The sequence below is a fragment of the Tigriopus californicus genome, chromosome 7 (assembly GCF_007210705.1).
Source record: "Tigriopus californicus strain San Diego chromosome 7, Tcal_SD_v2.1, whole genome shotgun sequence".
Lineage (NCBI taxonomy): Eukaryota > Metazoa > Arthropoda > Copepoda > Harpacticoida > Harpacticidae > Tigriopus > Tigriopus californicus.
In genome coordinates, this window is record NC_081446.1 from 5,744,438 (window position 1) to 5,759,710 (window position 15,273).

Genomic DNA, 15,273 nt, shown 5'->3' on the forward strand with positions numbered 1-15,273 from the left:
CTGTCTTGCCGGAAAGACCACAGAGGTTTAGTCTGCTTTCAATCGATAGCAAGAGTAATCGTAGAGGCTTAACCATGAAGTTTGTATAGATTCCAGAGTTGGGCCACGTGTGCCATGTTTCTGCATTAATGATCCCCAATGGCAGATTTGTCAACAATAGTGATCCATCATGGGATCGAGCAACTCTTGCTTCCAACTCCTTCATCTTAAGCCCTTACCCTGACCCAGAGGTAAACAAATATTGATGTTTGTTAAAGGAATGTATCTTCTTGGTGAATCACGTGTCGCCTAGTGGAACCAACTTGCGACCCATTCCCCTAGATAAACAACTCTCGAGATAGGTTTCTGACGGGAGAGTGACAGACACCCTGTTACTCAGGACCCACGCATTCACTAAAAACATTCGGCCACGGTTTTCTGCTCGCACTTTAGTTTCTTGAGTTCCCTATCTGTCCGGGATCATCTTTAGGCACATACGTAGATGCATTGCATACATTTAATGAAAACAATCAATGCATATAAATCACTTTGCAACAAAGGCACCAACAAAAATAGCCCATATTGCCAGAATTGCTTGCAAGGAAGGGAAAGGAACAGAGAATGTGAGCCATTGGTTCCTTTTCTCCTCGTTATTGAGGTCTTCTCCCCAGCACAAAGTAGATGGTGTTGCTTTTAGCACAAATAATCAAATGACGATCCATCACTTAGATCACGTGAGGGTGGAACGTTATGTCAGTCTATCGTGGTTCATTAAGAACCAAATACTGTCTTTGCCGAAAATTCGTCGACTTCCACTTATTATCTTTTGGGACAAATCTATATTGGCCTCCAAATGGTCTTTTTTCATTTCCGCTCCAAAGGAATTTCACTTTAACATAGATCAATGGCCCCAGAAAGGCAATTGAAAGGGTCCACCGTCCTTTCTCATGTGAAATTCGCGTTCTTGACAGACACATCTTGAATCCTCCTCGAAACATCCAATTACTTTTTTTCCATTTGCGGCCCTTAATGTATTCTTCTCATGCAAAAGTGGCGAAAGACGGACGAGGCGTGAGGGAACATGGGACAGAACAGAGAATGCCAGAGTACTTGTTCCTATGAGGAAGGCGAAAGAAAGGACGGAACAACACCAAAGCGTTGGTCGGAAACAACCATCAGTAGTTCTACGTCCAAGGTCTTTTGCGACCACGAGGCGCTTCATTTAGGAAGTGCCATTGCCACACATACACTAGACCGAGGACTTACCCCAACCAAATAACAATGCCTTCGTAGTTGTTTCTTTGGACCATCCTCGAGAGTGGTCGTTGCTGGCATGAAAGGGGCTTTGAGGACGAATGTTGTCGAGACAACATCATGACCACAGAGCTTTTGGAATCCTAACGGATCGATTGGGTCACGAAAAAAGTTTCCAGTCATACTTATTAGGCGGGAAACTCGAGCTAGTCCCTCTCCTAAGTAAGAGCGCTAGCCATGGTCATAAACATCCGTCTGCGTCCAATTTACTGGGTTCATTTTTTGTTATGAGGCCTCGTTTCCGTGATTACATTGAAGAGCAATGTAAACGTGAGAAATCATTACTGAGGGACAAAAAACCTGGGACGACTGGATTTCTTCGCTTTCAGCACTCGACTTTATTTCCTCGACGACCATTTCCTCCGACTACCAATGATGGTCCTTCATTAACGCGTCGGTCTGGAAATACTTGAATGGGATCAGACTGTCAATGACCTCCCAGGAAATAGGTAATGAAAATCAAAGGTCTTGAAAAAATTCCTCCTGGCGTTTCAGAAAACTTTTGATAAGAAGGTCTTGGTCAACTACGTAGTCCTGAAGGGGAAAACTTTTTCTTTGATACAATTAGCCCATGCAATTCTCATATGCGGTGCACTTATTGCCTTTTTGACTGCATTGGAAAACGAATTGGGAGTACAACTTTTCCCTCTGATTAATCAAATGCACAAGCACTTTCAACACTAAGAGAATTAACAATTTAGAGAATGATCAACTTTAGGGTTCTATAAATGAATACACATTCCTCAAACGTTCCAGGAACCCATCCATACGGAGATGGCAAATCGAATTTGACAACAAATTTGAGATTGTCGTCATTAAAAAATTTATACGATTTGGGATATTTTTGACTATGTTTTTGGGATAAACGAAAATTTGCCACAACGAAAACATTGAAAAATTAGGATACCAAACGGGGTAAGTCTGTTTTTAATTGAAAAAAAAATAGTCTTAAATCCTTGAAAGTGTTTCAAAGTCCGACATTATTTCTTTTTATGAACTACATTATTTAACAAAACAAGATGAACGTATTTTTTATTTCAATCTTCATCAAATTTCAGAAGATCCCACTTTTTCACTTCTTTCTGAATCAAGTCCCCAGAAATTGAGGCTTCTATGAAGATCGAAAAAGAAGAAAAATCCAAAAACATTACAGGCCAATAATATCAACAGAGTTGCTTGTTTTACCCCAGGTCAGGTCACCCTGATAAAAAACTGCAATAGAGCCTGGCACTGACGGTGACACAATTTAAGACAAGCGCTCCTCGCCAACTATATCGTAACTCTTTTTGCCTGATCTTGTGTAAGAAAAATTCTGAGGTCCAAGCTATTCTTTGAAAAATATGCCATTTCAAGGCTGGTGGCTTCAAAGATTTGTAAAGAGAATTTGAAATTATACAAGTTTTTGTTATGGGTTCCAAATTATGCAAACATTTAGTTCAACGTTATTGCATGACGTTTGGGCACAGTTTTTTTTCAGCTAAAAAATATCTTAGGCTTTTGGAATGATGTTCTTTGTAACCATTTGGCCCTTAACGCATTTTTTTCTGAGCCTTGATTTTTACCTTGCAAAAGCTAATTGCGTCATTCATCATGGTAATGTTTGCTGTTCGTATAAGAAATCTCGTTATTTGAAGCTAGAAATAGAGCAAATGAGAGAAAACAGGCAAAGCTCTCGGAAAATGTTTCCTTTTTAGTAAAGAGAGAGGTCACAAATAAATGTTGGAATAATTGAAACAAATCCGCCCAATTACAATGCACCAGTCACCAATATGTTTCTGAATTTAGCTTAGAATTTGAAACAAATCTCTTTTTGATAACGCAATAATCAAACTGCAAAAGAGTTATTTTCAAGTAAACTCCAAGCCTAATTTTGTTGGGCTCGTATAACAGAACGACGATATTTGGCCCTCCCGTATGGAATAAATGACGCCATAAAAGCCAGAGGAAAAAACAACTAACATTCCTTGACTTGCCAGAGCAATTTTGAATTTCTCTCTTTGCCTTCTTCATCCCCCGTCGAACGAAATTTAACGACACCCAAAAACCTCCCTTGTTTGCCCAAACCGAGCAAGCGTTGTTGTTTTTAGTTTGGCATGTGCAACTCCTGCGTATTTGGCTTGAAAGCCTAACCACCCTTCTGCTACGTTAACATTTCACGACAGTATAAAAGGCATACATAGTTGTCATCTTCCACTGTTTCTTTGACTTCATGATTGTCGCGCAAACAAATTGAAGGCCAGGTTATTATAGAGATTTAAGAGAGCCTTGGCTGCGGATGATATCATGGGTGGGCTTCAAATCTCAAGTTTCATCAAAAAACAGACAGACCCTATTTGGTGCGAATGGGATGGTTCGGTTGCATTACCATTCTATGGATCACCCTCCAGCCATTTCTCCAAATACTCCAAAGGAAAAACATTTGTCAAAACTTGAAATGTGTGAAATGACGCAAATCTAGGGCAAAATCGGGGGAAAAGAAAGCACTTTCATGTCTTGCCCAAATGCAGAAAAAGATTGTTAAACAAGATGGAGGCTAGAATTGAGACCTTGGAGCAATTGAGATGCGGGGCAGCAAATCCATGTCATCTCATTTTTAAGAATGGCCGGACAGAAATCTTTATGGAGCGGGTGTTGAAAAATACAAAGAAATTGTATGTAACCTCTTGTTGAGAATTCCTCACGTTCTTAGAATTTAAAACAACTCTGCAAAAAACCAAGTCAATCCGGAAACAATGGAAAGAAACCAAGAGAAAAACAAACTAAAAATTGGAATAGCCTCATGCACGTGCTTTGACAATGTCAGAAAATAACCTTGCAACAGACCTAACGAGATCGAATTGTCAAGAAGAGTGAAAGTACGACTACTTGCAATAAAAGTGACACGTTCCTTGACAGTTGTTCCAATTCAGGATTCTCATGTTCACAATTGTCCGAACTGACCACTCGTCATGCTTTACTCATGAAATGTGAAGGAAGTTCCGCTGTTGTTCCCCCCTTTAGTACAGTTTTGTCAGTAGGAGGTTTTTACCACGCTTAGCTTGTCCTTCAAACATGATAGGAAGCCATCAAAAAACGACAAGACTTCGAGTGGCCTATCAATTTAGGATCAGTACGCTTTCCTTGTTGTTTCAATTCTTTCAAAAAGTAACAAATGTGCCACTCTACTACCTCTGAAATGAGAACGAGAAAGGGCTCACAAAAATAAGCAAAAGAAAAGGGAAAAATTGCCATTACTTCTCAACTTTTGTTTAGGGCAAATGGTTTTGCAAAAAACTGCAATCAAAGATTAATTTAAAAAAGCGGAGGTCCTGCGCTTTGCACGAGAAAACAAATCTTGTTTGTTTCAAGCCTTAGCTCAAGGGTCAAAACTGATCAATTGGTCTTACCTTCTCTTTAAGAAGTTCCCGGATGGATTGGGCCTGGTCACGAAATTTCTGAAGCGATGACTCCAACTCTTCACACCGTTCTTGCCAACCAGAGTCGGATATCGGAAGATGAACATCATTGGGGGCTGAATATGACATCCAAGAGTCTAGTCCACCGCCAATTCCACTTTGAATGAGCGAATCAGAGAGAAGTGAGTGCCCTGAAGGTGTGGATCCCAAGGTTGTTGACTCAGCTTGGGACGACGTAGACATGTCGGACATAATGGAGTATCTTGAAGGAGGGGCAGAGTTTAAACTAATAGGATTCTCATCGGGAGTTGCAGAATCACTCCCTTGACCGCCAAAGTCTGGATTTGACTCGTCCACACTGCTTACTAATCTTTGGTAACGAATATCAAAGTTTCCATTTGGTTTCGGGGACAGCAATGGTTGGTTCCCATTCGGAGTTTTCGACCCATTGCTCTTCACGACTTGGGTCGACTCCATGATATTGGAAGTGGGATTTGGTATAGGAGTCACTGGTTTGACTTCAATGCTATCGGCTAACGCTTCCAATTGGTTTGACAGCTCGAATAACTGGGACAATCGTGGGTCTGACAGAATGGAATACCTCGCCGATATTCGTTTGCCTGAGGCCATTCTAGATGCATGAATTCCCTCGTCTGTGGAGAAGTGGCGATCACATTTGGCTTTTTGTCCGGATTGATGCCCTGGAATCCCAAAGTGCTAAAAGTCACTCACAATCACATTCCTCACATGCTCATAATCACAAGTCCACGAAGAAGTTCCACGCAATCAGTACGAACAAAAACGAACCAGGCCAATAAGGAGGGGGTTGAAGCAGTGGAACAGATGTGCCGTTTCTTCAAGACTTGGCCCCCACAGAATTGTACAACACAAGCTTGGCCGAAAGGGGGATGAAGGAGCGGAGAAGAAGGACAAGGTATTTTTGAGGAAGAAAGAGCTGGGAAGGAGGAAGGAGGAAGAATCAGTTCAGAAATGGGGGGATCGTTTCAATATTTCCCCTTTCTGTCACAAATCGTCGCGAAGAGTTTGAAGCTCGCCCGGCTGTTGTACTTGAGTAGGCACGGGGTGCAAGAAGTCGCCGTTTCCAGTCCCAACCCCACAAAAATGGCAGTGAGAGGTGTCTTGGGAGGGGAGGTCGGGACGTACCAGATTGCGGGAGAAAACGTACGGATTCGTCCCAAGACGAGGGCAAGCTCTCGAGACTTGCACAAGGCAATAATGAGTGCACACGATCTTGGACCCACTCCAATCTTCAGCCTGAAAAGTCAGATCGCCTGGCTGGATTGGACTCACTTCGTGTAAAAACACGAGAGAATCGAATGCGAAACAGTGGAGTTTTCTCCCAATTTGTAGGACAAGTTGTTGTAACGATGTTAATGATAACAGCCCTGAAATGAAAGTGAAATGGTCAATGCGTGGGTTGGTCAAGAATTGGATGACCTCAAGAATCCCACCGGTTCGATTTGAATTCGTTCATCTTATTTCTACACAGACGTAGATCTGAATTGAAGTGGGCAAACCTATTGATTTTTTTTAAAGAAAACGAATCCCTAAGTGACGAAAGCGTGAGCTGATCTATTTTCTTGTTGGCTTGCTCGCCATTTTCATGTGTTTAAAATTCAGCGAGACTGGACACACAAGAGGTTTTTTGTAACCCTGCTTTGATTACGGGACATTTGTGTGGCAAAGAATCACAAATAACCCCACACTAGGAGGCGTTTACGTCCTGTGTGTTTTAGGTCGGGAATGGGCCAAATTCTAACAATCCGACTTCGAATGACGATGACGACGACGATGATGATGATAATGATCATCATCATCATCATCATCACCGCCATCCATCCACTCATTCTGCCATGAAGTCACCACTCACAGCGACCAACCAACCACAGGGGGACTTGAGAGTTCGCACTCTTGGCCACACCGTGAAGTTAACTCCCACTCTATCCTGTCGAATTGCACGAAAGTGGGCCGCACTGTGGCCTCTAGGACGAGTTGAGCAAATTTTTGCAATGCACTCCCTTGTTTTGTTGTCGATTAACATTGGTGTGCGTATTTGATAAGTGACGTCATTTGGAGTTCAGGCCATTTTCAGAGCGACACTCATTGAGGATGTCCAAATTGGTGTGGTGGACAGTACGATTAAGTCATGCCAGGGTATTGTCCAAGTCCAGCCAAAATGAGGGTTGTCAAGATACGTCATCAGTCCATTTTTTGGCGCCACTGCTTGAACCAAATCGGAAAGGCAAAGACCCGAAATGTTAATTGAAGTCTCTGTGAAACCAAGATGTAAAGGTATGCCTATCGGATATATCGTCCGTCTTACAAATGTTTGATGTACCATTGCTTTTCTCCCGCTATTTCAGTTACGGCTACAGGAATAATTCAAAATGATTCAAATGACATAAACTGCATATGTTTAGCATTAGTAGGCATTTTGCGATTGACCTCGTAGGTAATTAAGATTGGACTTTAGTGGGATTTTGTGTTAAATTACTAGTGACCCAGCCTGTCGCGTGTCCGCACGCAATGTTCAGTTCAAGCAAGTTTTGATGGAGAGCGAGAAAAAAGTGGGAGGGAGGGGGAGTGCCTCCATTCCAGCATTCATTTCCGTACGTTTTGGCAGTGTAGGTGTTAGATTCGGCCTGGTGTGGTCATAAAGTTGTCAAAATATGTGGGACCCGAAATCAAGAAACGTTTTTCGAGGATTTGAAATAAGTCAGATCTGCAGAGCAGGAAGGAAAGTGCTCTATGATTTGACTCTGAAGTTTGAAAGGAAACCAATCAAGTTTGTCCTAATTTCATCCCGTATTGTTTGAAGAGCTGACTAAGTTTGGCTCAAAAATAATCAGACGAGGCGAAGCGACAATGAGTGATTTCAGATAAGTTGGCCGTGCACGTCGCTTAAGCCACATGTTTGTTTTCTTGTCAAAGTTTTCTGAAGCCAATTTCGGGATATTTGTTTAGAAGCGGCCCAAATCAAAGCCAAGCGAGCGATTCTTTTCGCATAAAAAGTTGCGTAGGAATCTCAATTGCAACGGGTGTGAGCTGATGGTGGCAAGGCCAAAAAGTCCCATGTGTGCGTGCAAGCAGCATAGCAATATCATCAGTTAAGTCCCGCCTCTTATTAGATAATCACTTATCGGCAATGTGATGGAATGAAAGGGAAAAATATGAGTGAATTCAAATGAGGTGAATTTGCAATTAGTAATTCTTGGCGTTAGGCCATGACCAATCGACCCCCCCGTGTGCAAACCCGGTAATAATTACTTGTTTCTTCATTTCATTCTCCATTCTGCCAAGTTTTTGCTCGTAGAATACTTGCCAATGTCATTGTACAACTCGTAAAACTTCGAAGAAAAGCAAACGTCAAGATTGAGCCAAGCTGCGAATCCAAATCTGCGACCAAAGTGTTGTTTCTTCGAGCGTTATATCATGGTACTAACTGCCAAGATGTGGCCAAGACTTTTTCTTACCTCTACGTAACACACTTGTAGAAAAAGATCATTCATCACTGACCACTTTAAAGTTAACCTGATCAATCACACCCAAAGGACCGAAGCCACTACGAAGTGGAACCTATTTGTTCCACAGACGAGAGCACTTGGAACGTTGTTCACCAACTACCAATCTCATTCTCAGAGACTCTCGAATCGACGACGCGCTTTTCACGAATCTTCGCGCTCGGAAACCCAAGCCCAATCCAGCCTCCAGGCCCTCTTTCAACGAGCGACATTTGGGATTGGGAAGGAGCAAGCCGGATTCGCGAGACAAAGAGGACTTCAGGAGGAAGGTGGTGAATGTTGTAATAGAAGAAACTCTGGTAAAGTAGTCGGGATGAGGTAAGGAACCCTTTTAATGGTAATTTTGCTTAAGAATGTAGAGGAATTCATGAGTGAGTTCTTAAACGAGGAAGATCGTTATTTGGACGAAGAGAGCAAACATCGTATTTGATATTTTTTCTCGCAAGAGTGAACAGGATTGTCTCAGAATAGAGCCTCATGTTAAACGAAAAATTACTCTGGAACCGTTTGGTAAATGTGTTTTTGTTCTATTCTATCGTGAATACTGGGCTAACTTTTGCTGAACTTGGTCAAGTATGATTGAAGCATTGTAACGTTTACCCTCATTCTTTGTAGAACCTACTGCCCTTTCCATTGAAATAGATCTGCTTATCACGGACCCATTATTTAGATTCTTTCATGTAAGATTTCAAGACCTAAATCAAACAACTAATTGGAAGTCCCAAACAGATTTAATTTTATCAAATTAGACAGTTTTACTTCTTCGAAATATTGCATCTCCTCTGTTTGACTTGAAACAGAGCGTTTACAAGACAGCGAAAAGCTGTTTTCCCAGTGTATATTGTAGAATCAAGAAATTTACCTTCTTCCATTTACATTGGAAAAAAGCTTTGGGCATTTTGAATGTGACTTTTGGTTTGAATCTTTACTAATATACCGGGCGTTATCGTATAGCCCCTCTTCACATGGTTGGTTGTACAAATAGTATCCACAGTATATGTTTTTGAGACATTATCATACTATTAATGTTAAATAGATAATCAAAACATGCCTAACCCAAAACTTTCATAGAGAAGACACCGTAGTAGGGAACAAATGTCATCATGTATACCTGTAAATCTACCAATAGTCAAATGACAAATTTGTCGCAAAAAAGCAATAAAGCATTAATGTTGTTATCAAACAAGGTTTTGGAATGGAATCTTTGTCCAAAACATGCCGAACCACTGGAACTAAGGCAAGCCAAGACAAAGGACGAGTGCAAACAACGAACGAAGATGTTTGTTAAAACTTGCCAAACTGACGGATTATAAATTGTACTCATTTTTTAATTCAAAAGCCAACTAGGCTTATTATAACAAATCCTCCTCTTCCTCCTCCTCCATGCAGACAATTACTTAACATCAGCCCTTGTTATTGAATGGATATAGTTATGATAATTACTTAGTTCAATTGAAACTTCATTGATTAACTTACTGAATATATTTGGAAATTCAAAATATGCAAATTCAAGTAAAGAGTATTGTCTCTCTCCAAGGTTTCTATTTTGAATGTTTAACTCACACACAGTCATTGAAAAGCTTGAAAATGTATAATTTGATATTTGTTGAGTTTTCCGGGGTGCTTTTAATTTTCCGATGTGTCGGGTTTTCCGGTAAGTGGAGTGTTCCGATGGGTCGACTTTTCCTGTGTCAAGCCATCCTGGAAACCTGCTATGGGTAAAAGAAAGTGTTGTTTTGATCACCTTCTCAAGAACATGTATTGCTAGACAAAAATTAATAAGGCTGTTGACTTTAGAAATGGCTTGATCTTACACTTTTGTTTAACAGTGTAAAAAAGGTGTAACACGTCTAGTTCATTATTTGCACTTGAGGTGACTATTGAAGCAAGCTGACAATTTTAAGTAAAAAACAAGAGATACTTGTTTTAAAGATTCTTTACGGTTAAATTGTTGTATGTATCTTTGCGACTGCTTCTATCAAGAGAATGTTAAAATGTGTGAATACAAGTAAAAAATAAAACTCAAAAATATCATCAAGTTTGGTTTGATAATGAATGCAAAATTTGAAGCAGGTTTTGATAAAATGTCCAAATAAACCTCATAATATTACTGAATTAAACTTCCACGGGTTAAGGATGCGTCATTTTTTAAGACTTTTAGAAATCTGGCCACTGGCAAAAGTGGGCGTTGAATTACAAATTGTTAATTAACGACAGCAGCTGCTTCATCAAAAACTAATGGGGAAGTGAGCATTGTGTTGGGTTATCGGAATAGGGACATGTAAAATATCAACTTGAATTTTCGCCTGCACAGGCTTGAGAGGCTACGTCACAATCGTTGCATGAATTACCATGATGGTAGATCATAGAGAGGGGGTCAAATACTTGATCCTTACCTGTGTAAAGTGTTTTTATTAACTCAAAATGGCCCTAAATATTATCGATTTTCCACCCAAAAGTGTAAAATATTACATTGTTTTTCATGTATGAACATCAAAACTTCATATTTATTCATTTCTAGTACATAAAATAAATTCGGCTGTGTGTTCAAATGAGAGTTTGGTCAAAACTAGGTAGTGAATTAAAGATCAAGAATTTTTAACTTTTTGCACTTTTAAGCAATTGTTTAACAATTGACAAATTAACATTAAGTCAATGATGATGAAAATGATTTTTATTTCTGAGGTGGTTTTTCTTTGTTCATGCCACATTACAAAATCCTGAGTGGGCCAGCTGGAAATTTTGACTGCTACTAGGTTTGCAGCTTAGCTTAAAATGTACAACTTTGCAATGTCGTGGAAAAGATGATAGAATATAACATGTTGAAAAAGATAACGCAGATTCATTCAAATATGTTTGGGCCTTTTTATGCTGCACTATTGTAAAAACCGAAATTATTTCGCTCGGTGGCTCATGAATTGACCAAAACACTTGTGTTGTATACTTGTGCAGTATTTGATTGCTATATTGTTAATTTACTTTTTGAGACAACAATTGCTTGTTAATCTCAACTGAAGTAGACCCTTTGTATTTGTGAAAATTCAGCGGTCGTTTGTAAATACTAACGATAATAATTTATTCACCGTACACAGACAGATGCCTGCAATCGATTCAAGGCACGAAAATATGATTACACAATCACTCGAAAGTAAATCTGATCAGAAATTGAGTTTGAATTTGCTGACCCGGGTATTGAAGGTTGGTCTGGAATGGCTTGGGAGGAAGTTATTCAGGTCCCCATTGAATTTGGGAAGAGGATTTTTTTTCAACGTAGATGACACTCAGGGAGGAAGGCTGTTTGTTGTAGAGTCTCGGGCCTCTCTCAAGAATTGACTGGCGAATGAGTGATTTTGTAGTCGCATTCTAAAAGACTCGAGTCCAGCCAATTTCTCCAAATCTAGTAAAAGGTGCGAGTGCACTTGGATAGTTTCAATCAATTTCTTGATTCATATTAGCCGACACACAATAACAAACATTGTTTGCATATGCCGATAGTTGGGGGATATAGAGTGATTTGCCGAAAGCTTCTTCTAGATTGAGATGCAGCTAGAATAAACTTTAAGCTATTGTTAGCAGTGCTGGGGCAAGTCCGGCAAAAGTCGGACTCGTACGAGTCCTTTGCCTTTTTTTTACTTTTGGCCGGACTCGAGTCTTTTAGTACAATCAGTTTTAGGAAAATGACTCCAAATTCTACGAAATAAAAATATTTTTCTGACGATTCCGAACTCGAGCCCTTTCTAAAATACTCGAGTCCAGCCAATTGCTCCAAGATTGAGTAAAAGACTCGACAGCACTTGAGCTCGAGTCCGGACTCGCCAACAACCTGAGCTAACTTTTGTGAAGAGGGGAAACTTGCCCTGGTTAAAGATGCAACGCATCAGGTAGGTACGAGAAAACAGGAGCAAGAACCAGTGAGCATCTCATCAGAAATTGAGATGTTACACCATCAGGACCAGGAGAACTTGAGCACCTCATTCCCTGATGGCCGCTAAAGCATTTTGATCTGTAACTATGAGATCATCAAATTGCTCAAAGTGACTAACCTTGTCAATCTCAACAGACTTGTCATTAGGATAATGAGCTGTTACTCCTAAACTCAGTGGGGTTGAAAACACACTAGTAGAGGACTGATCTCCAAGTATGTTAGCCATAGCGTCTACATTGCTAACTGCTTCCTCAGCAACCTCAATAGGCTCGACAGGGTGTTTCATCTTTCTTTTAGAGTTTGAATAAGAGAAAAGGGCCTTCGGATTCGACCTGACCTCCTGAACCACTTTACTCTCAGTTTTTAATTGGTCATTATCGATAGAGGCCTTAATCTTACCCTGAATTACGTCCAACTTTTTTTGGAGACTAGCCACGATTTCTGGATTGGAACTGCTTGCTAATTTGCAACTCTATTTGAACAAACTCTTCCAAAATTTGGGAATTTTTGTCCGTGTCCTACCTTTCGGAACACATTCAGGTACTGCTAAATTGGAGCAAACTTCCTCAAAAACTAAAACCATCTTATCTAAGTCTAGGTTCGAAATTTATGTACTGGTCTGAACGATTTTTCACTGTTACCCAGAGTTTGATGCAAAAAGGATTCTAATTGTGGTTCATTCTGAATCTGCCATCAAAACATCATTTGGCATTAACATTTTTTGACAAATCTCTTGACTTGAACATCCAAAACTATGACCTTGAAAATGACGATTTGCGTTCAGTTTGAATTTCCCACCCCTTTCGCCTCTTTACTTTGACGCCGATTGCTTGCTTGACTTTGTTTGTCCGCACTTTCAACCAATGGCAGACTTTGTTTATATTGAGCTTTCCATGTGTGAAATAACGCCTCAGAATCCAATTGGGCTTGGTCATCATTTTGTAAGCTGAGCAGCCCAAACAAACGAAACAAAGTTCGTCATTTTCGAATGTCACTTTGGTCCCCAGTTGATCTGTCTTGGGAGGCCTTCATTCTTAAAAGTAGCGCTGGTAGGACCAGCCAGGTCTTTCGTGGTGGGTACACGACTTTTTAATTCTTGAAACTTTGCCACTTTTACCCGAAATCTCCACCTCCATTGATGATATTACAAGCGCCATTTGTTTGAGGAGTTTGTTGATCAATTCAAAAGTCGTCTCTCGCTGTTATGGATTCTAATTAATAATTAATAAAATAGTTCGAATTATGGAAGGATTCGAAAAAAGCATGCCGTATGTGTTAGCCTAGCTGTCCTTGGTCGAACAAATGTTAACTTCTAGATTCCGTTGTTACTTGCTTCTCAAGTGACCGGTGAAATAGAAATTTGAGTTGATATTGTCCTCGAACACTTGACTACTACTCTATCTTTTAGAAAGCAAGTGCTCAGTAGGTCAGGGCTTTAGGGTAGCCCTGGGGTAGGTGCTCAATTTTTTCGCATGGTTGAATCTCCCCCAAATTTAGCCTGCTTTAAAACACTCGAGTACAGCACAAGACATTCTCCACCCCCTTATTTTCTTCGTCTTGTCTTCTCCAGTTTTATCCAAGCTTGTGAGAAAGCAAGTAACGGAGCATAACTATTCTCAATATGTTTGATTACTTTTCCATCATATTCTCACTTAGTGAAAAATGAAAAATATTTTTTCAGCTTTTTTTCTTTTAGCTAATTTCATTTTTATCTTTTTGTGAACGATGGAGTTGTTGGTGTTGATTGTATAGACTAATTTTATTGAAATGAGACTGGTACACTTCTGTTTTATTCTCTAGGCAATGATTGGTGTGTTTGTTGGTATTATTTTCAAAAGAAAACTATTAATGATAGCCGTTATCAAAAGAAGAGAATGGCTCGTTTCCTCTACCTCGTTGTGGAACTCTTAGTTTTTTGCCTTTAATTGTTTCCCTCTCTCCATCAATTTACATTTCCATGTAAGAAACACATTGGTACTACTTTGAATAACTTGAAGATTGAGGAAACATAATTGAGCATGAGATGATCATGTGTTCTGTAATACTTAAAATATATCAACGTGGCGGCGCAAAAATGCGAATAATAATATGGTACAAACGAATATGACAGTGAATTTCTACAAATAGTATTTCCAACTGACATTGCATTTTATGATTCAAGCGTTTGTCCACTCACTAACGCCGTTGCTAAACCGATACTGGAAACAACTGAACTTCAAATCGTCCATTTTGTAGCAGTTTCTAGTATACAGGGATGACCGTATGTGTTCTCAGATCCAAGCAGTTTCTGACTAACAAAATCAAATTTTCCTCAGTTGCTTGACGTGCATATGAATGTGTTTTCTTGCATTAATATTTCGTGACTAAAATACAATTTTTTAAGGCCAAAATGTTCACTGTATCCGTGGGATACTGCACGGACACCGAGACATTTTATGCTCCACAACAAGAGACTACTTTGCGAAGAGATTGTCAAGAATTTAAGGCTCTTCACGTTTCCAAATGTACCCTTTCCAATAAGATAGATCTATTCAGGGATATTAATAGCCTTAAAAAACAGGTCAAAATTCAGATTTCTAAGGCCCATGTGAACGAAAATACCTAGAAAGCTAAGAAACAGAAAATTGGAAGAAAACGAAACTTATTAGTAGCACAAAATAGTCTCTCAGTCCGAATTTACGAAAGCAACTATGTCAAGAATCATGCTGTGTTCCTTTACTCGTAAGTTCCTAAAGTGTTAACTTATTTGCAAACCCCAAAGGCATATAGAGGGTTCAAGCTATGTAATCAACATAACGACCGGATTCTAGCTCAAAACATTCGAAATATTATGATCAATGTAAAAACCGATACTGAAAACTCTTTTTGTGGTAGAGACGTGGACTGCAAACGGAAGCAAAATTTCGTATGTTCCAAGCCGTTCACTTTATTCCAAGTAAGTGCATCTTACGACCACAATTTCTTGTGTAACAGATCAAAGACGGATGTAGTACTCCTAGAATATATGAACTTGGCCAAATTTGAGCCCAAAACTACGCTTAGAGAACTCAGGATATATGTCCAAAGCTATGTAATAAATACTACATAAAATTCAAATTTTCGCCCTCGTTTTGGTAAG

General features: G+C 39.8%; 1 protein-coding gene across 7 annotated transcripts in view; it reads right to left on the minus strand.

Annotated features, from left to right (window-relative positions):
• LOC131883739 (pleckstrin homology domain-containing family H member 1-like) overlaps positions 1-8,199 on the minus strand; it is a 59,769-nt gene extending 51,570 nt beyond the window's left edge. For 4 of the 7 annotated variants that reach the window (XM_059231290.1, XM_059231284.1, XM_059231282.1 and 1 more), the window contains exons 1-2: positions 6,580-6,707; positions 4,680-6,094 (exon numbers count right to left, since the gene is read on the minus strand). In XM_059231290.1, coding sequence (XP_059087273.1) covers positions 4,680-5,318 — 639 coding nt within the window. In that variant the 5' untranslated portion in view covers positions 5,319-6,094; positions 6,580-6,707. Of the gene's footprint in view, positions 1-4,679; positions 6,095-6,579; positions 6,708-8,182 lie in introns of those variants that run through there. The other 3 variants (XM_059231289.1, XM_059231281.1, XM_059231280.1) reach the window with 2 other exon arrangements.
• Positions 8,200-15,273: the final 7,074 nt, after the last annotated feature.